The sequence below is a fragment of the Ochotona princeps genome, chromosome 11 (assembly GCF_030435755.1).
Source record: "Ochotona princeps isolate mOchPri1 chromosome 11, mOchPri1.hap1, whole genome shotgun sequence".
NCBI classification, from domain to species: domain Eukaryota; kingdom Metazoa; phylum Chordata; class Mammalia; order Lagomorpha; family Ochotonidae; genus Ochotona; species Ochotona princeps.
In genome coordinates, this window is record NC_080842.1 from 41,817,045 (window position 1) to 41,843,066 (window position 26,022).

The 26,022-nt window shown below is 51.7% G+C and overlaps 1 protein-coding gene across 2 annotated transcripts; it reads left to right on the forward strand.

The window, feature by feature from the left end:
* Positions 1 to 1,129: 1,129 nt before the first annotated feature.
* On the forward strand, positions 1,130 to 26,022 carry C11H8orf74 (chromosome 11 C8orf74 homolog). Of its 2 annotated transcripts, none has more exons than XM_058670092.1 (4): positions 1,130 to 1,765; positions 3,786 to 3,978; positions 22,058 to 22,461; positions 25,649 to 26,022. In XM_058670092.1, the coding sequence occupies exons 1-4, from the start codon at positions 1,541 to 1,543 to the stop codon at positions 25,883 to 25,885; spliced, it is 1,059 nt and encodes a 352-aa protein (XP_058526075.1). In that variant the 5' UTR covers positions 1,130 to 1,540; the 3' UTR covers positions 25,886 to 26,022. The 2 variants fall into 2 exon arrangements, with proteins under 2 accessions (XP_058526075.1, XP_004579155.3); XM_004579098.3 differs by lacking the exon at positions 1,130 to 1,765 and adding an exon at positions 1,876 to 1,990.

Sequence of the window (26,022 nt, forward strand, 5' to 3'; positions counted from 1 at the left end):
TTGAAAAAGCAGAAACTACCCGAGCCCAGTGTTGTACTTGTGTGTTGAAAGAGAAAGTTTTCTTTTATTTACATAAAATAAAATTCAGAGATCTTAAGTGATGAGCACACAGCTAATGTGTGACCTCCCCTCCCCACACATGATGCAAACCTGAGCATTGCCTGCCAAACCCCAGGCCCTAGTCACACTTTCCTGAAAGCTTGTCTGGCAAAGTGTGTGGAAAAGGGGAGGTCAGGGTGGAGGGAGGCAAGAGATCTGGGTGGCAGTGATGTGGACAGAGAGAACAGACTAGTAGACAGGAAGCAGGCCAGGGGCAATGGGGAGGCAGGACCCAGAGGGGCTGGGAGTGGGTGCAGTGTCATGACAGGGCATGGAGCAACGATAGGTGGATATAAATAGGGATGGTGGCACAGCTGTGCGAATGCCTTTCACGCCACTGGGCTGATGGCTTAAATTGGTTAAAATAGAGCCCGGTGCAATGGCTCAATGGCCAAATCTTCATCTTGTAAGTGCCGGTATCCCTTGATTGCTGGTTCGTGTCCCAGCTGCTCCATTCCCCATCCAGCTCCCTGCTTGTGGCCTAGGAGAGCAGGGGAGGACGGGCCAAAACCTTAGGTCCCTGCACCCTTGTTGGAAACACAGAAGAAGTTCTGACTCCTGGCTTCAAATCGGCTCAGCAACATCCGATGCAGACATTTGGGGAGTGAACCAGCAGATGGAAGATCTTTCTTCCTCTCCTTCTCTCCATAAATCTAATCTGCCTTTCTAATATAAATAAATAAATGTGCTTTTTAAAAAAAAAAAAAAAGGTTAAAACGGTACATTTGCCACTATGTGCTCAAAAGGCAATGGAGGATTTAAAGAATGTGTGTGTCCTGGGGTGGGAAACTGAAATGCTCTAACGTGTGCCAGCCTTGGGGGAGGGTGGATGTTAGAAGGCAGCTCAGAAGAAGGAAGAGGAGAGAGAGGCAGAGAGAGAAGCCAGATAAACCACTGCCAGGGATGCCAGAAAGGACAAGTAATGTGAGGCCCAGCAACACAGCCCTGGGGGTCTGGTCATTCTGTGACAAAAACAACCAAAAGGAGGGCAGCAGAAGTGGCCTGATCTACTTCTCCTGCTTGTCTCTGATCTGCAAGGTGGCTCCAACCCAGCTGCCCACCTCCACCCCCATCCTGTGTATCTGGAAAGGTCATAGGAATGAGTCCCAAGATCGAGTAACCAGGTAGAGAGGGTGGGTGGCTACAAGCAGGGCAGATGAAAGACACTGGACCACCTCCCAGCCTAGCACCCAAAGAGGAGGTGCAACCTGGAGAGCCACGAGGCCTGGATGCTGACCCCATCCCAGTCCCCAGGCTCTCCTTACTGGAGCCCTTGATGTGAACTTTGAGGCAGGTGACCCATGGACACCAGGGACTTCCAAGAGACAGGGTAAAGCTAACTGCTGTAGAAGGGAGCCTAGACTTGCCAGCTCACAATATGAGTGCTTGAGCTCTGCACTTGGGGTACCCCTGACCAAATGCTAGAAGCACAGAGACATAGATGACACCAGTCAGGAAAGAAGGCAGAGTGGAGGCCATATCTCCAGGGTGCTACAGCTCAAGTGTTGGCATGATGGCAGCAAGCACAGGCAAGCCTTGTCCGGAGAGGAATCCTCCAGTTCGGCAGGAACGGAAACCACAGCCTAAGCTAGCAGCAGGTACAGCAAGCAAAGTGCACACATATGCTGAAGCAAAGCCAGCTGTGCAGAAAGAAGAGCACCTGATGGTAAGAGAAAAGGGCTGGAGGCTCCGTGGAGAGAAGAGACCTGGGGCAGGGCTGAGAGGAGGGTGTGGCAGGCAGAAGACAGCTTCATGACCTCACAAAGCTGGCACACCCCTCACCTAGCGGCCCAGATACCCTACGTCAGGACTGGCTATGTTGGCCAGTGACTGGACACAGGCCATGGCGCTCCTAACAGCCCAGGGAGTCAAGGAAGTCTTCCAGTGTCAGGTGAGGACCTACAAAAGGAGGTATGCTTGGGTGGATGTGGGCAGGGATGAGGTGTGTGCTGCAAGCGGCTCATCCCAGGGGCTCCCACCTTCAGCCAGGACTCAGCACAGAGCATGGGTGCAAGAGCCCAGAGTGCCAGGCCAACAGCTTGTCAGCAGTTCCTGCAACTTGCAGGCTGGTTTTTGGGGATCACAGGGATAGCCTGGGTTTGGCAGAGCCTGTGCAGGGGAAGGAGAAGAAAATACTCACCTCCCTGGGGGACTATTAAGGCCTGCCAGACTCAACCATCCATGTGCCAAGGCCATGTCGGGGCTTCTGCCGCTTTGATGAGAGGGTCGGGCAGAGGAAGAGAGGTTCCTGGGACCCAAGGATGGGACTCTGGACCTCCCGGAATCCCCAAGCCTTCCAAGGGCTCCCTGAGGATCTACCCCACTCCCCCACCATCAAGCCATAGCCCCCTCACACCAGAGGCCTGGTATGCAAATACCTGGCCACAAATCTCATATGCTACCAGCTGTTCACACAGCCCGGGGGCTGCTTTATTTTCCTTCATGTCACTCTCCACCTTTTTTTTTTTTTTTTTGCATTTTTAAAGAGTTTATTGATTTATTAAAAATGTGTTTGAAAGGCAAACTTACAGAGAGGGACAGAGAGTGATCTTCCATCCAGCTGGTTTCCTTCCCAAATGCCCACAAAGCCAAGATTGGGCCAGGTCAAAGCCAGGAACCTGGAACTTCATCCAGACATCCCACATGGGTGGCAGGGGCCCAAGCAATTGACCCATTCTCTGCTGTTTTCCAAGGCACATGAACAGGGAGCTGGGTTGAAAGTGGAGCAGCCAGAACTTGAACCAGTCCCCATCTTGGATGCCAGCATAGTAGGTGGTGACTTAACCCACTGTGTCACCATGTCAGCCCCACTCCACACTACTCCTGACCCCACCCTACTCCTGACCCCCACCCTTTAAGTGGCATTGATCTTCCTAAAAAAGTTGGTGACCTGCAGGGCACTCTCCAAATAGGGAGAAAGGCACCCCCTTGTCTTTTCCTCACAGGCTGCCTGAACACCTGAAAATTTAAAAAAAGAAAGAAAGAAAAAAAGAAACTTATTTATTCTTATTTGGAAGTCAGGCTTTACAAAGATGGGAGAGACAGAAAGAAAGATCTTTCATCCACTGGTTCACTCCCCAAATGGCCACAACAGCCAGCACTCGGGTATTTTGCAGCCAGCAGTCAGGAGCGGCAAGCAGGTGCAAGGTTCCAAGGCTTTGGGTCATCCTCCACCGCTTCCCAGGCCACAAGCAGGGACATGAACCAGTACCCATATAGGATGTTGGCACCGCAGGTGGAGGATTAGCTTACTGCATCATGGCACGGGCCCCCCAAGTGCCTGAATTTTCACCAGCTAAGATTCACTCTTTTGGCTAAAGCTTTGCCATAGCAAGGTTTTTCCCTGCTGTGCATTAACCTGTTAATATGTTTCATTGCTGGATCAACATCTTTGGGGCAGCTACCTAGATTAAAGAAGGCTCAGTGGGAGGCCAAGTTTAGTTTAAGCAATGAGAGAGGAAGGGGCACAATTTTGAACCCAAGGCCTGCGCTGTGGAGGAAGGAAGGGATCAAGGACCAAGAGAGTGGAGAGACAGCTCCCTCGGTCCCCAAGCACATTTCCCAGCAGGCCTGAACCCCTGCAACTCAGCAGTGCTCGGGATGCCCGGGCCTCCCCAAGAGGCACTCTCCCAGTAAGTACAGCCTAGTGACTCCCCAACCCCACTCCCATCACCTCCTGCACACAGAAGCCAGAGGGCCGGGAGCACCTGCGGCGGCTCCTGACCTGGGGAGAGATTGACGAACTGAGAGATTCTCGCAGAAGCATCCTGCTGGACACCCTCTATGAAAGCATCATCTTTGCAGCGGGCAGAGGCTTCCCGTGGGTGGAGGTGGTCCAGGTGGTCAAGTTCACAGAGGAACTGCTCAAGGAAGCCAAAGGTATGGGGTATTCGGGGTGTACGGGGACAGAGAACTGGCAAGGCTGAAGGCCCCCAGGAGCCCACCACCATGCCCAGGGTGTTCAGAGGAACCCGGGCCTGCTCTTTTCTCCCTCTTCCTTCCTCCCAGTCTCCTTCCCTTCCTCCCCTTCTTCTCTCCCTTCCTTCTCTTCCCTTGCTTCTTTCTTCCCTCCCTTCTGCTTTTCCTCCCCTGCCTCCCTCTCTTTCCTGCCTACTGACTTGCTTAAGAAAGAAGTTCACGCCTGGTTTGGGGAACAAGCCTGCCAAGTGTCTCAGTCAGCGCACCTGCACCTAGCCAAGCTGTTTGCACAGCAGCCCGGGTACTCTTGCTCCCCATGTTGTTTGGGGCTTTGCTTACTTTCAATCAGTGGTGCCAACATGTCACTCCCTGCTCAAACTCCATGGAGAGTCCCTGAAAGACTGCAAACCATTCCCCTGTCAGGCTTTGCGCTGTGGGCTGTCTGGGTGAGACCTCTATGAGCCATGTCTGCCATCAGGTGCTATGTATGGAGGCAGCATTTAGCCCACTGTGGCCTGTGCAGGCTCTGGTGGGAAACTGACCCATGGCACAATGGAATGCAGTCACGTGCTTCTACCTCATGGGCTGTGAAATGCAGATTTGTTCATAAAGCAAGCATGTGGAGCAGAATTGCACTCGACTCAACCCCACAGCACCCAGCGTTGGAGAGGTTCACGTGCAACCATGTGAGGGACACCTGCATACTTGCAGCACCTCCACAACAACACCCCAATGGTGGCAGAAAGGAGAATAGCACAGACGCCCACAGAAACTTCCTTGACCAAATGACCCCTTGGGGTCATCATCATTAGGCATGACGACCCTGGCTCCAGGCACCTCCTGAGAAGCTGCCCAGATGCAGCTGGTGACCTTCTGTGATGGTACTGGCAGGGACTCCGGGCCTGCATCAGAACAGTAGGCAACAGCAGGCTGGGAGCATGGTTCCAACTCACTCCTACACTCTGCAAGCCCAGGCAAGACCTAGGGAACTGATCCAAACCCACAGGGACTGGGGAGCTGAGACCACTGATGGAAATGTGAGGCCCCCGTTGAAGTTTTTGTCTGGGAAAAAGGTTGGGGGAACTGGCAGTACAAGAGCAAGCTCTGGGGATGGGCTCCAAGTGCCAAAGGATGTGATTACGAGTGCCTTTGTGTTTGAAGATTCTCATGAAAGGACCTGGGGTGGGAAGGATGGGCCACTTCCTCTAAGCAGACTGGGAATGTGTCCTTCCTCCTAGTTTGGCAAACTTTCTGTATTTATTTTGTTTTGAAATTGCTTCCCCCCCACACTCCCAAAAAAGGATAATCAGATTTTTTAGAGTGTGTGGTATGTTGTATGCTGTCCTCTGGCTTCATGGGCAGGATTATGGCAGGTACCACACATATATCCAGCACCTACCGTATGGCAATGCCCCAGCACCTGCTACACGGCATTTCCAGCCTTGACAGGCCGATGCAATTGTTTCCAGTCCTCACAGGCTGGTTGATGTCAGTGTCCTGCCCCCATCTGCCTACCTCTCATCGTCCCGATGGCCATTGTCATTTTTCATCTGCATCTCTTGAGAGTTCCACTGCTTGCAAAGCTTGGATTCTGCAGGTCATTTCCCCCTCTCTGGGTTTTCCAGACCCACAAAGAATTCTGCGTACTGCTCCTGAGACTGAAGCCATTCAGAGCTCGCACAGAGTGCCCTGAGCACACCTGCACTGGCCTCCTTTCACTCTGTGTACTGCTCCTGTACGCGCATCCTCCACTTCTCCCCTTCAGATCAGCATGCCTACCCAGTGGCCTCAAGACCAAAGCTTGAGCAAGATGCAGCAGCCATGTTCGTGAGCCGAATTCAGAGATCCCTGGCTTTATTCCCCCTCTGTGTCACCCTCAGCCCCACTGATTGGGGTGGGGGAGGGCCTTCTTGACATTCCTCTGGGTCCCTGCCTCCTTGTCGCCCACCACCACATGCACATGGTAGAGTTCAGCCTCATTCTCGGAGCCCTGAGGAAGCTCGTGACCAGAGCCAAAACTGTCTGCAGGAAGAACATCAGCCTCGAGCATGTGCGGGAGTTCAGGGTCTTGCAGGTGTCAGCTGGAACCTTGGGAGGCCAAGCCTCTGAAAGGCAGGCAGTGATACCACCAAGCCAACATGCAAATGGGCGAGACTGTTGGACCAGGGGCTGTCAGTGTTTCCAAGGATGGCACCCCTAGCCCACACAGCCCAACCCTATCTCACGCTGTAGAGTTGGCAGCAGACTTGGAAGACAGAAAAACCTGTTTCCAACTGCAGGGAGCCCTTACCCGGCCTGCCGGGCTCCCTAGCCCACTTCAAGGCCCAAGGCCCAAGGAGCTCCCTCCTTCCCAGGTGATTTGTTTCTTTGGATAACAGCTCTCATTACTAAGCAGTTCATCTTCCTATCTAGCCGTGTGCAGCTATGCAAAAATCTGTCTTCTAGAAGCACAGTGCAGGCCTTAAAGACACTCATCAGACTTGGTGCACTGTGACTATCACACCTTCACACGACACTGGATAGCCCGAGTATCCCTCACCGTTTGTAATCTGGCTGGCTTCCAGCCACACTTCACCCTCCCCACCGCCACTCCCCACCACAGCCTAGTATCTTACTGCCCTGCTTCAGCCAGGCTTCTGGTCATCAAAACAGTTCTGGAAAGTTTGGAAACGCACAATCCCACACACAGTACCCCATATACGAATATTTCAAAAGGCTGAAATTGTTTAAGTCAAAAAAACCCAATGTCTAAAATCCCGAAGGATCAAAATCCTGGGGAAAAATTATCTTAAAATATTCTTGAAAAGATTTCAACATTTCCAAAACATAAAAATGCAACAGAAGACCTGACACAATGGCTCAGTGGCTAAATCCTCACCTTGCATGTACCAGGACCCCATATGGGCACTGGTTCATATCCTGGCTGCTCCTCTTCCCATCCAGCTCTCTCTCTGTGGCCTGGGAGAGCAGTAGAGGATGGCCCAAACAAAGCCTTGGGTCCCTGCACCTGCTTGCAAGAGATCTAGAGGAGGCCGCTGGTTCCTGGTTTCAGCTTAGCTCCAGCCATTGGGGCCACTTGTGAAGTGAACAACTGATGAAGGATCTTTTTCTCTGTATTGCCTTCTCTCTTTGGATATGTCGTTCCAATAAAAATACATAAATCCTTAAACACATATACACACATACACGAAAGAACACTCCATAGGCCACCTTACACAAGAAAACAGACACAATAATATTTATTTTTGCAAGCCTGAACATTCAGGTATACTAAGTACAGATGAAACTGTTATGAACAGATGAACCGTGTCATGAAGAAATAAGTCAAAAAGCAAATGTGCAAATGCGCATCATGATTATTGGTGATTGTAGTATACACGCAGCTCTGTACCTGCAGTATGAAATACCATGACAAAGAACAAAAGCCATTGGACAAGATCACCAAAAACCATGATGAAGAGCTGGCATTGTGCCATCTGCAAGTTGGCTTCCCATATCGGAGCGCTGCTTCAAGTCCTCACCGCTCTGCTTCTGATCCAGTTCCCTGCTATCTCACCTGGGAGAACAGTGAGAAATGATCCAAATGGGCCCCTGTATCCCAAGTGGAGACCCGGACTGAGTTCCACGTCCCTGGCTTCTGCTTGGCCCCGGCCTTGCTGCTGCAGCTATTTGTGGAATGAACCAGCAGATGGACAATCTCTCTCTCTCTCTCTCACATCATTCTGCCTTTCAAATAAAATAAATACCACTTTAAAAATTAAAACCACAATGGGTCACCACTGTACTTGCAGAAGTCTAAAGAACCAAGATTTTGAGAGATGTTATCTTTCACCAATGCGGGTTGCACAGAATGACAACTCTTGGCTGTGGAGAAAGACTCGATGTTTTGTCAGACAAGTACCATGCGTACACAGTCAACACTGTGGTAACGTATGGCCATGGAGGCAGATGAGCCAAAGAAATGCATAGAAAGAGTGAGAACTCTACACAATCAATACCTCCACTCTGGGAAGATGAAGTCAAGGTGAAATACAGAGCACTCTGAATTGCTTTAAAAAAAAAAATGATGCTCACCATTTAAAACAAGGGATGGGACGGGGGAAAAGAAGAAAAATAAAGAAGAAGGAGTAAAGAAAATGTAACGTGTGCCCAAGTATCACAGAGCAACAGACCTTGGGCAGCATGCAGAGGAAGCCCAGGAGAGCTGGTGCAACTCACAGTCGTTAGCTACATTCTGAGGCTTGCTCTGCAATGCGGAACTACATTTGTCTTTTCTGGGCAGGGCTCCCCGCAGACAGCACACTCACAGTCATTTCCTAAGCAGGATGGCTCTCTCTGAAATCCATCTCTAATCCACTGTATTCCCTCATGTATATTCCCTCTCTCTCCCAACTAAATCATCCTGGCTTCAATGCAGAAATCCATGCTTCAGATATGCATATGCAAATCACAAAGTTGCTACAGGCAATTCTCTCTCTCTCTTAAACATTTATTTATTTGGACCTGGTACGATAGCCTAGTGGCTAAATCCTCACCTTGCATTGCCAGGATCCCATATGGGTGCCAATTTAAATCCCACCTGCTCCGCTTCCCATCCAGCTCCCTGCATGTAGCCTGGGAAAGCAGTCAAGGATGGCCCAAAACCTTGGGGCTCTGCACCTTTGTGGGAGACCCAGAAGAAGCTCCCAGGTCCTGGCTTCAGATCCACTCAGTTCCGGCCATTGCAGCCACCTGGGGGAGTAAACCAGTGGATGGAAGAGCTTTGTCTTTCCTTCACACTATAAATCTGCCTTTCCAATAAATAAACCTTAAAAAAGAGAGAGATGTATTTATTTGGAAGCATGAGAGAGAGAGGAATCTTCCTTCCAAATGCATGCAACAACCAGCCAGCAGTTCCATCTCAGCCTCCCACATGCATGGCAGGGGCCACTTGCGCCATCATGCATTGCTTTTCCAGGTGCCTTAGCAAGGAGCTGGATCATGGGTGGAGCAGCCAGTACTCAAACTGATGCTCAAATATGCGGTGCCGGCATCAAAGGCAGTGGTTTAAACTGAGACTCCACACCAATCCCTGCCACAAATTATTCTGGTGGTAGGAGAGCATCCACTAGGGTGTGGTGTCTGCTTAACTTACCCTGCACAATCATTTTTAAGCCAATTACTTCACTGACTTCTTGAAGTAGAACTCATTAGAACTCCTAGAATTTCATCAGCTGGAAGGAATGTGAATGCAGGGAAACGATGCATTTGTAAACTGAAATTTTTGTTGTTGCAGATTCCATGGCTAACTCACTCATTTGAATCTTCCACCAAATGCATAGGGCTGGAAGGTTTGGAATTCTCTTTTGGAATCCTTGGAAACCTAAACCACAGGCAGCAGGGCTCTTGGGTTGGCCTGCCCTCTCCAGGTCCTTGACACCCCACAGCTGCACCTGCACCTCCACTGTTGTCTCTGATTTGGGCACCTGCAGACGCGCTCCCTAGCTGTCCTATTCCCTGGGTCCTTCATCCTTGCTGACCAAGCTTCTCTCCAGTTTCTTCCTTTCCTTTCTGCTTATTCCAAACTCCTGTCAAAGGCCTGACAACTTCACAGCAAGCAAAGCCGAGTCATGGAGTCAATTGAATTCCTAGAAGGAGGTTGCCTCCTGCAGTGTCCTCCCAGTGCCAAGCGGTGCACATATCATGCTGCAGGTGTTGAAATGAGTGAGTGAACAAATGAGTGGATCTCGACAGTCAATGGGGTTCAGCCAGGATGCCTGGGAGCATGGGAGAGGTTGGGGCCCTCACCACTGTTATGGCACTCTGTTGACATCAAAGATCACTCAGCCATCAAAGTGAGGATGATTCCAGCACTGCAGTCAGAAACTTTAGGTTCAGGTCCCACCTCCTCGTCTGCTGCCACATAATCTTGGAAATGCCAGCTTACCCCTTTGTGCTTCCTCCTTACTTGAAGAATGGAGGTGATAATAGTCTCCAATTCACAGGGCAGTTGAAAGGATTAAATGAGATAGGACAAGGAGCCAGCCTAGTGACACAGCAAGTTAAGCCACTGATAGTGATGTTAACACCTCATACCGGAGTGTCTGTTTGAGTTTTGGCTGCTCTGTTTCCAATCCAGCTCCCTGCTAATGCACCTAGAAAGGCAACGACAGATGGTCGAGGACTTGGTCCCTAACCGTTCAAGTGGGAGACCTGGATAGAGTTCCTGACTCCTGACTTTGGCCAGGACAGACCTGGTTGTTTTCAGCCACTTGGGGATTAAACCAGCAGACAGAGGACGTCTCTCCTTACCACTACCACCACCTACCTCACCTCCCACCCCTGCTGCTCTCACACACATATCCTCTCCTAGTGTGTATCTAGTCCCCCATTCCATCATGTTCTCTTCCAAATAAAAGAGTGGATGCATCTTTGAATGAGATAGGATAGGATAACACATGTAACAGGATGAGGAACAGGTGCCTTACCCAGTACATGTTCAAGTAAACGTTAATTCCCAAGTGTCCAACACTCTGGACATGAGTAAACTCCAGATGACCTTTACCCTAGATAGGATGGGGCTGGATGCTGCTCTCAGGGCTCTCACTAGCTGTGACTCATCTTCTCTGTATCTTACTGATAAGGGATCCAGACCTTAGACAGCAGAATGCAATCCCAGATAACCCCTGGTATGGTCTCTAATCCAGTTACCCTACACCCATAACGGATTTGGGCACAGGTGTAAGGAAATATCGCTGCTCATCAGAGTGAGAGATAGAAAGTGTCCATTGCTCTTGTTAGGTACCCCAGTAGCAAGAGCAGAATCAGGTGGTGCAGATGACCCAGCAGATCCCAAGTGGGACCCTTCCCATCTCACATCCCAGCCATTGTCCCAGCTGTCCCAGACATGGACCCAGGCTGCATCCAGCAACACTGTACGTTCTGTGAAGCTTCCAGCAGCTCACCCTAGGCAGCCTTCTTCTTGGAAGGTGCTTCTCCTTGTGCTGTTGTTGCTAATCTTGGACTGAGCATGATTGAGTTCGGTTTGCATCCAGGGAGATAAGGAGGCTGGCAGGCAGCATGCAAGGAGGGTCACGTTTGCACAACAATGATGCATGGTTCTGCCAGGGCAGCCTTCAGCTCAGCTTATCTCCTGGCCCCATCAAGCCTCGGGACAGGGAGGGACAAGGGTGGCCCTTTATTCAAAAGCACAAGCTAATTCCACCCCACAAATGGCTTATAAGGACGTTCTAGTCTCCAGCACAGGACAGAAGAAAGAGTTCTTTCTTGGCCCCTCCTGGGCCAATCCCCAGGCAGCCCTGAGCAGGCCACACCCAGCTGTCTCCTGGGGACAGGAGGGTGAGGTCACCAGCCATCACACAGAAGGGCAGACACCTCCAAGTGTGGGAGGAGATCTCATGAAGGGGCAGATTGCGGGCATCTTACCCATGCTCAGGAGAGGAGGAGGACACTCAGAAGCCTGGGGCAGAGACGGGCAGGCAAGGAGGGGTGGCCTGCCCTGCCTCAAGCCTCACCTGGTAGGGAGCTGAGTCTGCAGGTGAGCAAGCCGCACCCCTTCAGCTCACCTATGGGACCCTCCTTGGCCGACGGCCGCCTGGACCAGTCTGCTGCCTCTGTTCCTCTCTATCATCAGCATCCCACGGGCACTGGCCTCTTGGAGGAAGAGGTGCTATTTCCCACTGGGAGTGGGGAGAAGAGGCAGTGGGGCTGGAAGGAAGAGGGCTTTGAGGACCCAGCTGTGGATGAGGTAACCAGCCAGAAAATGCTATAGCCTGCCTTCTGCCAAGTGCATGCATGGTGCCACTTCTGAGTCTTAGGGAAACATCCCTCAGGCCACCACAGGGTGGGAAAGGCAGCCACTAGCTCATTGCCCCATCCCCCCCCCATTGCCTGCTGGGGCTGGCAGGGAACAATGACTCTCTGAAGTGCACCCTGTGGGACCCTTTTTCCTACTGGCACATTTGCTCACAGCTGCCCTCCCAGCAGGTGGTCTCCTGAGCATCAAGCAGGGGCTGCCACCTGTGGCCTGGCTAAGCCCTGGACCAGACCTCAAGGGGCTTTGGCTGGGATCCCTTTGTTGCTGGACACTAGTAGAGTTTGCAGGGGCCATTGGTGCTCATCTCAGGAGAACTTTTCTAGGGACCAAGGAGCAGCTGTTATTTCAGAACTTTCCTGAGTATCTGGATTGGCCAGGGCCACCATCACAGAGGACCGCCAATTGCACAACTTGGGCCACAGATGCTTATTTGCCCTTGGCTGAAGCAGCAGGGAGACTGAGACAGGTGTGGGCAGGTTTAGCTTCCCTTGAGGCCTCTCTCCTTGGCTTGCAGGTGCCACCCTCTCCCAGCATCCTCACATGGCTTTCCATCATGTGTGTTTCCCTGTCCTCACCTACTTACAAGGACACCTGTCATACAGGATCAGGCCCATCTCAAGGCCACACTTGATCTAATCACTATTTTAAAGATGCTCTTTCCAAATACCATCACATTCTATTTTGTAAGATTCATTCTATTTATTTGAAGGAGTTGCAGAGAAAGAGGGAGAAAGAGACAAATCTTCCATCTGTTGATTCATTCCCCCAAATGGCCACAACAGCCAGGGGTGCCAATCAGAAGTTATGACCCAGGAGCTTCTTCCAAATCTCCCACATGTGTGCAGGGGCCTAAGAAGTTGGGCCATCCTCCACTCCTTTCCCAAGCCACAGTAGGGAGCTGAATTGGAAGTGGAGCATCCAGGACTCAACCATATGGGATGCTGGCACTGCAGGCAACGGCTTTATGTGCTAGGCCACAACTCCAGCCCTGTGCAGTCACATTCAGGGGTCTTGGGCATGACTTAAATGTGTGAATTTGGTGTTGGGAACTGCAACAGTGAGTGAAGACATAGCTCCCAGGGTAAGACTCAACTCAAGAAGTTAGCCAGAAACCAAGACTGTGTCATAGGCACCTTCCCTTGCCTTGTGCCAGTGGCCGTCCTGTTGCAGAGGGAGGTCTGCATGCATGAAATCCTTCATACCACCATCCTCCTCACAGCTTGGGCTGGCTTTACAGGCATTGTTCTCAGGTCAAAGATGTGGAGGCCCAGAATGTTAAAGACCTTATCCAAGGTCGTAGCCCGAATGAATGGACTTGGGATTAGAATCCAGTCTATCTGATGGCAGAAGACCCAGTGCTGCAGGTATTCTGTCTGCATTAGGAGATGTGTAGTAGACCAGGGACCTACTGGCCTATGCAGCAGCTTAGGCGCCCAGGAGAGGACCCTCCAACCCCTAACACACCCCATGGTGCCTGGGCTAAGGCATGTAGGTATGCTGGAGGAGCAAGCACCTGGAGCAACCAGAAGAAACCCTCACTGGGTCACTGGGATTACTCACAGGATCCTGGGCCTCAGAACACTGCTCCGATATGAAGAGTGGCCCAGGCATAACAAACAGAATACTCTGTGTCTGGCAGCTGGCTGTGCTACCCATGTGAGAGCCAAGGGCACCAGCACCCTCAGCTGGCCTCTGCAGGAATCCTTTACTCATCTTTATCACGTCATGTCCTTGCTTTAGCAGCAGGACACCAAGTGAGATGCTCTCTGGGCCCTCCCCTTCCACAATCATCACTGGGGGATGAGGAGAGTGTAGGAAGTAACTGATTCCTAGGCTGGTACAGGGCTGTATCTTGTATGTGACCACTTGTTAGTGATACAGGACTGCAGGTGGGCCTGTGTCCTGCCCCTACTCACTCACTCTCCAACAGAACACTGTGCCTGGGGTTGGAGCCCAGGTGGCTGCACTTGGAGGCACTCACCTGCACTTGAGGATGCTGAGCGGTTGGAGGGCTAAGCTGAGCAGAGCTCCAGGCTTCTGGCAGGACCTGGCAAGGCGAGGATGACAACCATCTCAACAACAGCGAACGTCCACTAAGGGTCATGGTAACCAGCACTCTCTACCTACATCATCTAACTGAAGGCATGGAAACTGCTGTCTCCATGTCACACACATATAACTGGGCTTCAGAGGGATTAGGTCACTTGCCAGTTGTCATACAGGGCAGCAGAGCCTGTCTTCTTTGCTACAGCTCTTTGGCATTAATTAAGCATGCCAACTTCTTGGGAAACAGCACTGAGGACCAGCAAGGGGTGAATTTGCTAAGCAGACCACCAAATAAACACCTGCGATGGTCTTTGAACTAGATGGTCCTGGGCTTGCTCTTTGAGCCCACCCAGGCAAGTAAGCAAGAAAGCTAATGTTTAAAAGAATAAAATCTTTCTAATCCTAGGATTTGGGTAGATGTTTCAGTAATCTAACTGTGGCTTTATCTAAAATACAGTACAATACAATACAATACAATACAATACAATACAATTCTTCACCAAATTCTCCATAGAGTTCTCATGTGACCCAGTAATCTTCTGGCTATATAACTGAGAACTCTCAAGCAGTTGTTTATACACTATGGTCCTACAATATCATACGAAATAGCCAGAGAGTAGTATTGACACAGGCCAAGTGGACAGAGGACGAAGGCCTCTCCAGAGAAGACAGCATCACCTGTGCATGTGCCCAAGAAGCAGAAGACAGACGGGAACCCTTGGCTTGTGAACCACGGGTCTGTGCTGTGAGCATGTGCATGTCCTGGCCCTGGGAGAGGAGCTGGGCTCTGAGCAAGGGCCTCAACAGCAGTGGCATCTTCAGTGCCCTGGAGCTCTGGCCCAGAGGTGGCCTCCAGGGGACTTGCATGGTGGCTGAGACCAGACCTGTGCTTATCCAACCTTCAGTGCTACTGTCCCAGAGCAACCAGAGAGGGTCATTGCCAGCTAGCCCAGCCCATGTGGTCCTCCAGGGTAGAATAATAGTCTTGCTACTGCTGCTACTGCTACTGCTGCTGCCGCTGCTGCTTCTCCCCCTGTGACTCAGCAGGCAGCAATGCCACCGGCCATCCCCAGAAAGGGTGCTTCTGATGGCACTGTTGTTTTGTACCACAGGTTACAGGGAGGCTAACAGCCTAGAGAGTCAGGGACATGCAGAGGCTACACAGGAGGTCCCTAGCTAAGGTGGACAGTTTTCAGGCTCTCACCCCAAATCCCTGCCCAACCCCAAGCCAGTGGTCAGCAAACGGCTAACAGGGGCAGCATCTGACCCAGGCTTATCACCCCCTCACCTTCCCTAGTCCCCTCTTGAGACCTAACAGACCCATCACACAGTGGTAGAGACCCAGGGGCAACGATAAAAACTAGAAATGGGCCTTCCCTACTATGGCAGTAGGAACAGAAGACAACTCCACCGCCAGGCCCTGACCGCCGAGCCCCTACACCCAGGCTAGAGAGCAAGCTCTGCCTTGGCTCCACATGAGCCATGCTATCCTCCCTCTGACTTCAGCTTCCCCAGCTGCAGCACAGGAGAACTGGGCAAACTCAGGACTTCCCAGGACGTGACCTCAATCCAGAACGACTCTGCCCCCTACCCGCCTCCAGCAGCCTGGAGCACCAGCTTACATGCTCAACACACTTTGAGCTGCTCTTATTAGCATATTCTGGGAAGTCCATATGCTTGATGAGGGTTGGCTCAGTTTCCCCAAGCATCTCTTGCCCTCCTTGTGAGGTCATCTCTGTTGCAGAACTTTCCTCTAGAAAGCTGAGGGGATGGGGTGGGTCCCTGCAGCATCTACCTCCAGGGCTGACTGGCTGAATGCCATAGTTAAATTCTGGCTCTTTCACCAACCAGTGTGTACCCCTGAATAAAAAGCTCATCCTCTTTTAGCTTCAGCTTCCTTCCTGGGTAAAGGGGATGGTGCCTGCCCCAGCTTCACAGCACTAGAAAGGGATAATAGCACAGAGGAGAGTCCCAGTGTGCAGGGCCTGGTGCAGTAAGAGCTCCTGACTCAGGGGACAGCAGTGGGCTTGACCCTGTCATAGGCACAGTCATGGTGCTGGGGTGAGCTCATCTAGTAGAAAGTGGGCAGAGGCAGCTGCTGAGGTTGAGCAGGGGCAACGCAGGCAGGCTTGGCTCTCATCCACTTTCCCCAATCCCGGGCCAGCCCTGGTTGACGTTTAGGCACTGGGAAAAGTAATCAGGCCAGGCTGGCACTTGGTTTAGTTCCTCCCTCTTGGTGCCCAGACAGAGGTAATCAGACTGGTTTGTCAGGGGTGACCAGTGCCACTTGGGTCCTCCAACTCCATAGCAACGGAGCCTTGTCCCTTGCGCCCCCTCACCTTATTCTCCAAGGGGAAGAGGGTGGGTGGCACCCAACACTGCGGGTCCAGCATGATGCTTCCTGGCCCTGAGCCCCATACGCTTGGCGTTGCCATCTGCCAACCTCCCCCGCTGCTCCGCTCCCCATTCCTCTCCTCCTCCACCCCTGTGCCACAGCCCCCTCACAGGTGCTGGCCTCCAGGGCCTTGGGGACCGAGTTCAGGAAGTTCCCAGCCGCCCATGCAAATGAAGGCCACTCCCTGTTATTGAAGGGCGACTTGCAGGCACACATCCGTCTGTCTGCCGTCCGCCCAGCAGCCAGAGGCTTCTGGCGATTTAATCCCTGGGGTGAGTCATGAGGAGCTTGTCAACCTGGAGCTTCGGGGGTGTGGGCTCAGGAACTAGCCATGGAGGAGCTTTGCTGAAACCCAGAATTGGCCAAACTGCAAACCCAAAGTGTCTTTCCTGTGGACCTGGGGGTGGGGTGGGGAAGGTGTCTTCCGTGACCCACCCGTGCTTGGGATAAGACCTCAGTAGCAGGCTGAGCTGCCAGAAGCACTTGAAACACTGTCACAGAAGGGTCTCCCAGAGTTCTGATTCAAGTCTGGGCTCTGTGCTTGGCTGCTCTAGGCCAGCCCCTCTGGAAGGGGCAGGTTACCCTGCCCACAAGTGCTGCCAGGCCAGGCCATGCTCAAGAAAAATCAGGGCTCTTTCTGGCCACTTTAGCTCTTAGGAGCCCAGACAAGGTTCAATGAATTACACCTGGCTCGGGCTTTGATGATCACAGACAGCAACCTTGTGCCCACCTCTGTGTCCCCTGCCCCCACCAGCCTCCCCCCACCTTCCAACATCCAGCTTCTCCCCCTCCATGCCTCTGTGGGCTCCACTGCCCTCTGCTGTTGCTACAGCTTTCTAGGTAGCCTCAACCAAGAGGGGAAAAAATACAAGCAAAATTCTGGATGTGCTTTTGGAGGAGCCCAGCCCATTCTATACCCTATCCTTGGAGGGCTTCAGGTTCCCTCATGAGGTCCTGCACAGGACCCCTTCCTGAGTTTCTCTGTCTAAACTGTCCCCAAACTGAGCCCCGACCCTCCAGGTCCCCCAGCTCTGTCTCCCTGGAGCTCTGAGCTGGCAGTGGCCCTGTGCACACAACAGCCCCACTGTGCTTGGCCCAGCTCCAGTCCTCATCCCTGCTCTCGCTGAGCCTCAGGCATCTTTCCCACCATCCTCTGCCAAACTCCTCCTCATTCATCTGCACTGGGCTTCTAGCATCTCTGGTTGCAGGAAACCTCCCTCCCTTGCCCTGAGCACCTAGGGTCCCATGGTCTCCCCACGTCTGCACCTTCCCTGTCTCATCATGCTTCACACTGGGCCGCCTCACTACATCAGTATCCAGTTTTGCCACCTGCCTGGACACTCTCACATGATGCTTTATGGACATCTGTGAAAGGTAGTGATGCCATTAACAAGAAGAAGGTGACACTGCGAGGTCTGGGAATTGTCTCTTCGCCCACTGACTTCAGGCAACAGGAAGCGCACACCTGTGCAGGAAGAGAGCCAGCAGCCCAGATCAGGGGTGAGAGGGAAGGGGAGAGGCAGGTGTGGCCCAATCACCTGGCAGAGCCAGCCACCTGGGGGCATTGACTTTGTCAGTCTCTGTGGCAGTCACCAAGCTCCCCTGGTTCAGTCTGGCTCCCAGCTCTGATCCAAGTGATGCAGCAGCAAATCCCAACCTGACCCTACTCTGAGAACCCTTACTTGCTTTCACGAGACAATTGGAAGCGTGTGTGGTTAAGATTTGTTTCATTCTTTTGAAAGACAGAGAGGAGATCATCCACCTGCTGGTTCATTCCCCAAATAGGTGCAATGGCCAAGGCTGGGCCAAGCCAAAGCTTGGAGCCAGGAGCTTTTTCCAGATCTCCCACATGGGCGCAGGAACCCAAGTACTCGGGCCATCCTCTGCTGTTTTCTGTGGCACATTAGCAGAAAGCTGGATCAGAAGTGGAGCAGACAGAACACCAATCAGCACTCACGGGAGATGCCAATATTTGCAGATAACAGCTTAAGTTGCTAACCAAAGGGTCTGTGTTTTTAGAACACTCCCAGTGATTCTGGATTTAGGGACACAGTCTGAGGCTCCAACTAGGCCTACACAACTCCCCACAAGTTTCTGGAACAGAGGCAACATGACAGTGAGCACTCAAGGGAGACATAGATGTGTTTGCTTTGCAGGGCATTGAGGACTATGAGGCCACTGGGTAGGATTGAAGGACCATCGGGCTAAGATTTTCTGTACCCAGAAAACCAATGTCTGCTGTGTTGAGCTGTTTTCCAAGGAGCTTGAGGGAACCCACTGCAGGATGGGAAAGTGCGGTCCACAGATTTTGGGCCACTTGCCCAGAGTCACTCAGATGAGACAAGTAGTAGCAAGGAAGCATAGGGTGCCCAAATTCTGGGACACAGGCCAGCATCCCCCATGTCAAGCTCATGAACCTCTGGCTCACTTGCTGTCCTCACGGAGCCCACTGGGAAGCTCTGGCCAATCACCGGACATTTTTGCAGTGGAAACACTTAACACACTCCGGCACTCAACTCTAGCAGACAGTAGGACAGGAAGGACCGCCAGGCACTGGGAGCAGGTGGCCTTCACCATCACAGGTGTGTATGAGGCCAGGCCAGGAGCCTGCCACCAGCTGACCCAAGTCCTCAGCCATTCCTTCCCACATAGCCCACTCCTCCTGCTGCTGCCACAGTCTCTTCCCTGACACCTGGCATCACCCCCTTCCCTGCCCTAAGATGCCCCTCTGGGCCTGACCTCCCAGACCTGCTCTGCCCACCTGGCAGATTCCACAGTCAGGTCCCTGTCCAGAGGCCATGGCTACACGTGTTACTAGCAGTGCTTGCTAAATAATGTGTTTGGAGTGAAGACTCCCTCCCCGACCCACCTATTCAATCATGTTCATTCAGTAAGTCTCCCCATCTGTGGCAGGTCTGCTGCGTGCCAGACACCAGCAGCAAGCAAGCAACAAAGCTGAGTGCTCTGGGCCCAGCACAGTAGCCTAGTGGCTAAAGTCCTCACCTTGCAAGCACCAGGATTCCATATGGGCACTGGTTCTAATCCTGGAGGCCCTGCTTCCCATCCAGCTCCCTGCTTGTGGCCTAGGAAAGCAGTAGAGGACAGTCCAAAGCCTTGGGACCCTGTACCCATCTGGGAGACTCAGAAGAAGCTCCTGGCTGCTGACTTCTGATTGGCTCAGCTCTGGTCATTGAAACAGCGGACAGATCTTCCTCTCTGTCTCTCCTCCTCTCTGTATATCTGTCTTTCCAATAAAAATTAATCTTAAAAAAAAAAAGCTGAGTGCTCCTCCAGCTTTCACGAGACGAAGAGGATGAGATATAGAAATGACATCCTTGAGATACGAGATCACACAAGGGCTCTGGAGAGAGACCACCGGGATCGTGGGGCCAGGCGGCTGTGCTTAAGGGTGCCCGGGGGAGGGTGGTGCCAGTGGCAAGGACACTTCTGTGGGCAGGACATCCTTGGGGCTGCCCACTCCAAGCCTCCCCTCCACGTCTCTGGCTTGTTTAGCACCTTCTCTCCCCGCAAGCCTCCTTGGCCACATATTTATGCCCCACCTCCCCCACCTCCCCCGGCCTGCACCCCTCTTCACCTTTCTTTTCCCAGGAAACTCCTCTGACCTTGCCCACCTCCTCCAGGCAGCCCTTGGACTCTCCCGCCCCAGAGAATGCCACTTCCTCCCAAGGCATGCCCTCACCCCTTGCCTCACACCCATCAGAATTCCCTTCTCTTGATTTCATCTCCCTAAGGAAAATAACATGAAAATAACATAAAGCAAAGGTAAGGTTAAGTCCTAAAAACAGAAGTCAAAAGTCAAAACCAGGTAAGGAGTAGGATAATCAAAGGAGAAAGAATAAGGTAAGTGTAAGTTACTCCATAAAATGAATTTTGAGCTTCCTGATAGCCAAGGCAAAAAGGGGTAAATGTCAGCAGCATACATTTGGCGCAAGTCAGGGGCAAACCTGGCAGAGCCAGTTGACACCACCCGCTGGCGAATCTGAGCACCAGAATGGAGTGTGGGTCAGGCTGGGTCCAGTTGCAACACATAGCAGTACTGCGTGCCGGCTGGACTGAGCTAGGCTTTAGCCTCCACCAACCTGAGCTGGAATTGGGGGTGGGCCGGGCCGGGCCAGTCTACAGCACCCACTGGCAAATGCTGAGGTGAGGCAGGCCATACCAGACCAGGCCATGGTGTCCAACCAGCACATGCAAGACCCAGAGGGGGAGGGGTAAAGCTAGTAGGGAGACTATAAAGGGCTCCCCTGCTGGAACACCACTCCCACTGGAGAGCCTGAGTTGGGATGGGGACAGATCAGACCAGGCAGGGTTACAACAGCCGTGGGTCTCATGTGAGCTAGATCAGGGAAAAGCCAGGCTAGGCTGACTGTCCCTACTGGTGCAAGCATTAATCAGAGTGGGTGTGGGTTGGTTGGGCTTTGCCACAGCATCAGCTGGCAAATGCTGGCACTGGGGGCTAATTCTGTCAGGTTAAACTGCAGATTCTGGTGCATGATCCGAGAGTGGGCCCAGGAGCGACATAGTGGGTACCTCCCCTCCTGGGTTATCACTCCCACTGGGGAGCATGAAAACCCGGACTGGGGTATACGTGGCTGGTCAGAAAGGCACCCAGCAGCATGTATGTGGGCTGGATAGTGGGGCCGGTTGGATTGAACTGTGCTTCAATCCCCATTGACATGTATGAGAGCTAAGTGGGATGTGGGACAGATTGGACTAGTGTGCTGTACATACTTGCAAGCACGGGAACCAGGGCAGGGAGCAGGCCTGGTGGGGGTTATTGTGGGTCATTCCAACTAGGCTGCTGCTCCCACTGGTTTATGTGAGGGCCGAGTGTATGCTGGGCAGAATCAGGATGGACTGCAACACCCATTGGTTCTTGTGCAAGACAGGGCTGGAAACAGAAGTGACCCAGCAATTGCAACCACCAACATATGCATAAGCTGATTGGGGCGACGGGCTATGCCAGACCCTGTACTGGCATGCACACATAAGAATCAGAACAGGGATCACCTCAGACAAAGTTTCTTTGGGGATCCCTCCAACTGAATTGCTGATCTCAGAACCCCAACCATGAAGAGAAGTGCAGGTTCTATGGTCTAACCATAGAGTACATGTGTCAAAGCTGAACCTCCCCAGAGGTTTAGACAGAGCAGTAGTCAGCAAATCCAAGTGCACATGGAGGATATGGCAGGCTACAGGAACCTGCAGAGAACACCTGGTACTACAACAGAGGACGGAGGATAGAACAAATCGTCATCTACCCAGCCATGTGTTGGCAGTGAAAATCTGGACTAATGGAGACTCTAAGGTGGACTATGTCAGCCAGTGGTCTGCAGCGACTTCATCATGCTTGGAATGGCAAGATTGGCAGCAATTCATAACTATTGAACTATCAAACCTGCTTGAGCAGAACCCTTGGCGCATGCCCCACATAAGGAACCCTGGGATGGGTGGGAAGCTGAATGGGGCTTTTCCCTATATCTCTCCCCTCACCCCAGATCTAGAAAAAAAAATAATGTGGAAACAATGGTCTTACCCACATTCTTGTAGCCCTTGACCCTTTGTGCCCTAATCAATTATGTAAAGATTATCCAAATAAAATAATAAATAATTTTAAAAGGGGGGGGGGCGGTAAATGTGATCATCTCCACAGCCTCCAAGAGCCAGTAAATATCCAGGATATAAGCTCTGGGGTCAGACTGCCTAGGTGCAGACTGGATTAATTATGAACACTTTCTTGCCCCCTTGACACTCTGCACTAGGCTGCTCCATCACCGAGGCGGTGGCAATCCTAGGGGACAAACTCAGAGACTACCAGAGGCAGTTCAACACCACCCACCTGCTGGCCCTCTGTGACTACTTCCACAACACCTTCATCCGCCACTACAGACTCTTCCAGTACGTCCTGGGCCAGGACCAGGAAGTCAACCTGACTGTCATCCACCTGGAGGTGTGTGTGCCGCTCCAGCCCCTCCCTCTGGCCGCAGGTGTGGACAGGGAGGTCTGGAAGCACGAGCAGCAGGTGGCCGAGCTTCAGGTGGCAGAGGTGCAGAAGCGCACCCACATGCTGCTCCTGAAGGAGGCCATGACGCTAGAGCAGAGACACCTGCTGCAGAAGGCCTTCGAGGACAGGCCCACCCAGCCTGGCCAGCTCCTTAGAAGAGAGGTGAGTGCCCCAGGTTGGAGTGACTTCCAGAAAGGCCCTTGTGGTCTGTTCACAATGGGGGAGGGCAGAGGAGCACCCACAGGAGGAGCTGAGTGTCTCCCCCAGGCTCCATGTGCATTCCTGTCTTGTGGCATCCCTGCATGGTAGAAAATGCATGCTCCCATTTTAGTGACTGGATGACTGGGGCTCAGAAAACTGCATCCACTCACCCATCCATTGTAGCGTGCGGCAGAGTTCATACGTGGACTGAGGCTGGTGGACCCTAAAGTTCCAGTTTTGTTTGCTGTGTCATTCTTCAGTGACAGATTCCCCTAAGAGAAGTAGGATTAGCAGACCAGACTCAGAGCTGCTACAGCCTCCCTGCACATTTTGTGGGCCCACAGAAGCAGCAACTATCAAGGCCTGGGAGAGGGGAGATAGAGAAAGAGAGACCTGGGACACAGCTTAGGGGGTGATTTGAGGAGATAGGCAAGGAGGCAGGGCTGATGGCCAGGGAGGTCCCAGAGCCATGTGGCATGTGGCTGTGAGAGACGAGCCTGCTCCACTGATGGTTTATGAAGACCGCTCAGGCTCCTGTAGCCAGCACCTCTAGTGGCTAGCTCTTCCCCAGTAGTGATCAGCCAGGCCTGAGGGCCACTGACTTACTGAGGGTTTGGCTGAGACTAATAGAGCTGGTGGCTACATGTGTACACAGGCAACACTGAGACAGGCATGTGTGTGCAAATGTGTGGGTGTGCATGTTCTGGGCTTTGGGAGTGGGGTGGAGAGTCATGGAATGAGACCTGGGTGTTCCAAAGGGATTTGCTGTCACCTAATATTGATGGGTTTTCACTTTTTTTGAGAGACAGGCATCTTCCATCCACTGGTTCACCCCCCAAATGCCTGCAATAGCCAGAGCTGGTCCAGGGCAAAGCCCACAGAAGTCTGGACCTCTGTCCAGGCCCCCATGTGGGTGGCAGTGACCTGTGTATTGGGGCCATCGTCTACTACCTCCCAGAATGAGCAATAGCAAGGAACTGGATCAGTAGCAGAAAGGAGTACTCTGATGTAGAATAGGAGTGTCCCGAGTGGCGACTCAACTGTTGCGTGCCTGGACTATTATTTATCTGTTTCACAATTGTCTGTTGAAGAGGAAATGGCTTTAAGCAGTATTCCTTTAAAGGTCAATTACAATCTGTCCTCAGTATCCATGAATTCTGCATCCACACATTCAAGGAAATCTTTGAAAATATTTGGGAAAAAAATTCTACACATGTGCTGAACACGTAGACTTTTTCTTTGGTCATCCTTCCCTAAACAATTCAGTAACACAACTATTTATTTTCATAGTATTTTATACTATAAGCTATCTAGAGGTGATTCAAAGTATGCATATGGGTATACATAGGATATACACAGATATCATATCATCTAACATGAGGGGTTTGAGCATCTGTAGATATGGTGTCTGAGAGTCCAGGAGCTAATTCCCTGTGGACCACAAGGAGTTGATTCTACAGTCACAGATTTCAGTATGAAAATCTCCAGAGAACAGCTAACACAGTGGAATGGAAGAGAATCCTTTGAGATTCATTCCCCAAATGAGGCACAGCACATCAAGATGTCATGCATACTTAGGGCATCAAGACATCCAACAGGGACCCAGAAGTCACATGCAACAACCTGTCTCCAGTCCATTGCAAGAGACTTGTGGAACATGTGGGTTAGGTCGAAAGTGGGAGGGGGCTCCCCACCTGTCATTCCTGCTCCCTGCACATATCCTATATCCACTCTCCTGCCTGCCCCTCCACTTTTCCCCTCCATCCTCCATCACACAGCTGCTGAGCCCTGCCTGGCACAGCCAGAGCCCAAACCTCCCACTGTGTGCCCCTGGTGGTATGCCTGAGCTGGAAACACTACCCAAGGATCTAGACGAAGAACACTACTTTTATATCAATTAGCCAAGGGAGGATCTTCTGAGGTGATTGTCAAATTGTGCCTAGGATTTTCATTTAAAAAAAAAAAAATGGAGAACAAAGAAATGCTGTATTCATCTGCTTTTATCCTTTAATTAAAATTCCCTAGGGCACTTTCCTTGGAGAAAGGAAGTTTATTTCCGCTTACCATTTGGAGCTTACAGTTCAGGACTGGGCAAAGTCCCATAGGCTGCCATCTGATGGAAGCTGTACATGGCAGGTGTCAAGATATGCTCATATGGTGATTAGGATGCCATGCGCCACAGCAATGAGTTGGAGCTTGAGCTTAAATCGCCAAATATTCCACCAAAACCACCCTCCAAGAGCATACCCCCCAAAACTGCCCACCAGCCCCACCTACTAGTCATCACTATGACCTTCAGTCTCCCCATTAGTACTTCAAACTTTAAGACACCAGAATTTAAACAGCTACATAAGGTTTGGAGGGACAGGTCCTGCTCAAATATAACAGATGCATCCCAGGCAGCTATCCTCTCCAGATCCGTCGCATGATCTTTGCTCTGCAAGGCCTGAAGAGGAATGAGAAAGATGTGATTTCTGGGAGCTAAAAACAAGAGAGCCTTCACTACTGAGGAGAAGATAATGAGACCAAAGTGTGGCCGTGGGTGAAAAGCCACAGCCATGGAGGAGAGGGGCAGGAGACCATGAAGCAAGACCAACCCACAGCTGGACGGGAGGAAGATAAGGCACCTCATTCTCCTTCCACTTTCAGACCTCCCAGAAGCCAAGAGTCAACGCAGCCAGTAAATGCAGCCCTTGGAAATCAGTGTTGTGACAAAACAAGATAAGCCTCTGCCTGTGGCAGTAGCATCCCACATAGGAGCCAGTTTGGGTTCTAGTTGTTCCATTTTTCAGTTCAGGTCCCTGCTAAAGTACCTGGCTCAAATCCTTGGGCCCCTGCACCTGTGTGGGAGACTTGGAAGAAGCTCCTGACTCCTGGATTGGGGTCAGCTCAGCTCCTGCTGTTGTGGCCATTTAGGAATTAAACCAGTGTATAGAAGATCTCTTTCTCGTTTTGTCCCTTCTCCCTATAATTCTGCCTTCAAAACAAAAATAAACCTTTTTTTGAAAAGAGAGAAATCAGTGTCACAGAGTACAAAGTGGGCAAAGAGTGGAAGGGGCTCTCTCATACAGAGCAGGGGCAGAGCTGTGGCCTCTGTCTGCAGACTTCGCCAGAGTCACACTCACCAGCCAGCTCCTTTGTCTTCCAGGAGTTGGAGAATCTCATCAGTGAGGTCCTCCGCATCCAGATGGAGTACCTGCAGGAGCTGCTGCAGTGTGAGATTCAGACTGCCTTTGATATTTTGGACCTGAAGTTGCAGAAGAAATCTTTACAACTGAATGCTCCCACCCCATTCCCTCCCCCAATCGCCAGCAAACCTGGCCAAGATGAATCCCTGAAGCCCAACAAAGCCAACAAAGGGAAAAAAGCAAAAGGAAAGAAGTAGAAGGTCCCAGGTAACCGTCCATCATTTAAGATGCTAAAAGAGGAAGAGCCACCTGCAGTTCTGAGAAGGGTTGCATGGTGAGCCCCAAGAGGCGAACACTTCTAGTGATTAAAAGAAACAAAGACAAACCAAACCCA

Bases quoted from the DNA above. Each gene is read 5' to 3' on its own strand.
- C11H8orf74 (XM_058670092.1), top strand. From the start codon at position 1,541: ATGACACCAGTCAGGAAAGAAGGCAGAGTGGAGGCCATATCTCCAGGG. The intron at 3,979-22,057 runs GTATGGGGTATT...ACTCTGCACTAG, and splicing joins ACTGCTCAAGGAAGCCAAAG to GCTGCTCCATCACCGAGGCG. The intron at 22,462-25,648 runs GTGAGTGCCCCA...TTTGTCTTCCAG, and splicing joins GCCAGCTCCTTAGAAGAGAG to GAGTTGGAGAATCTCATCAG.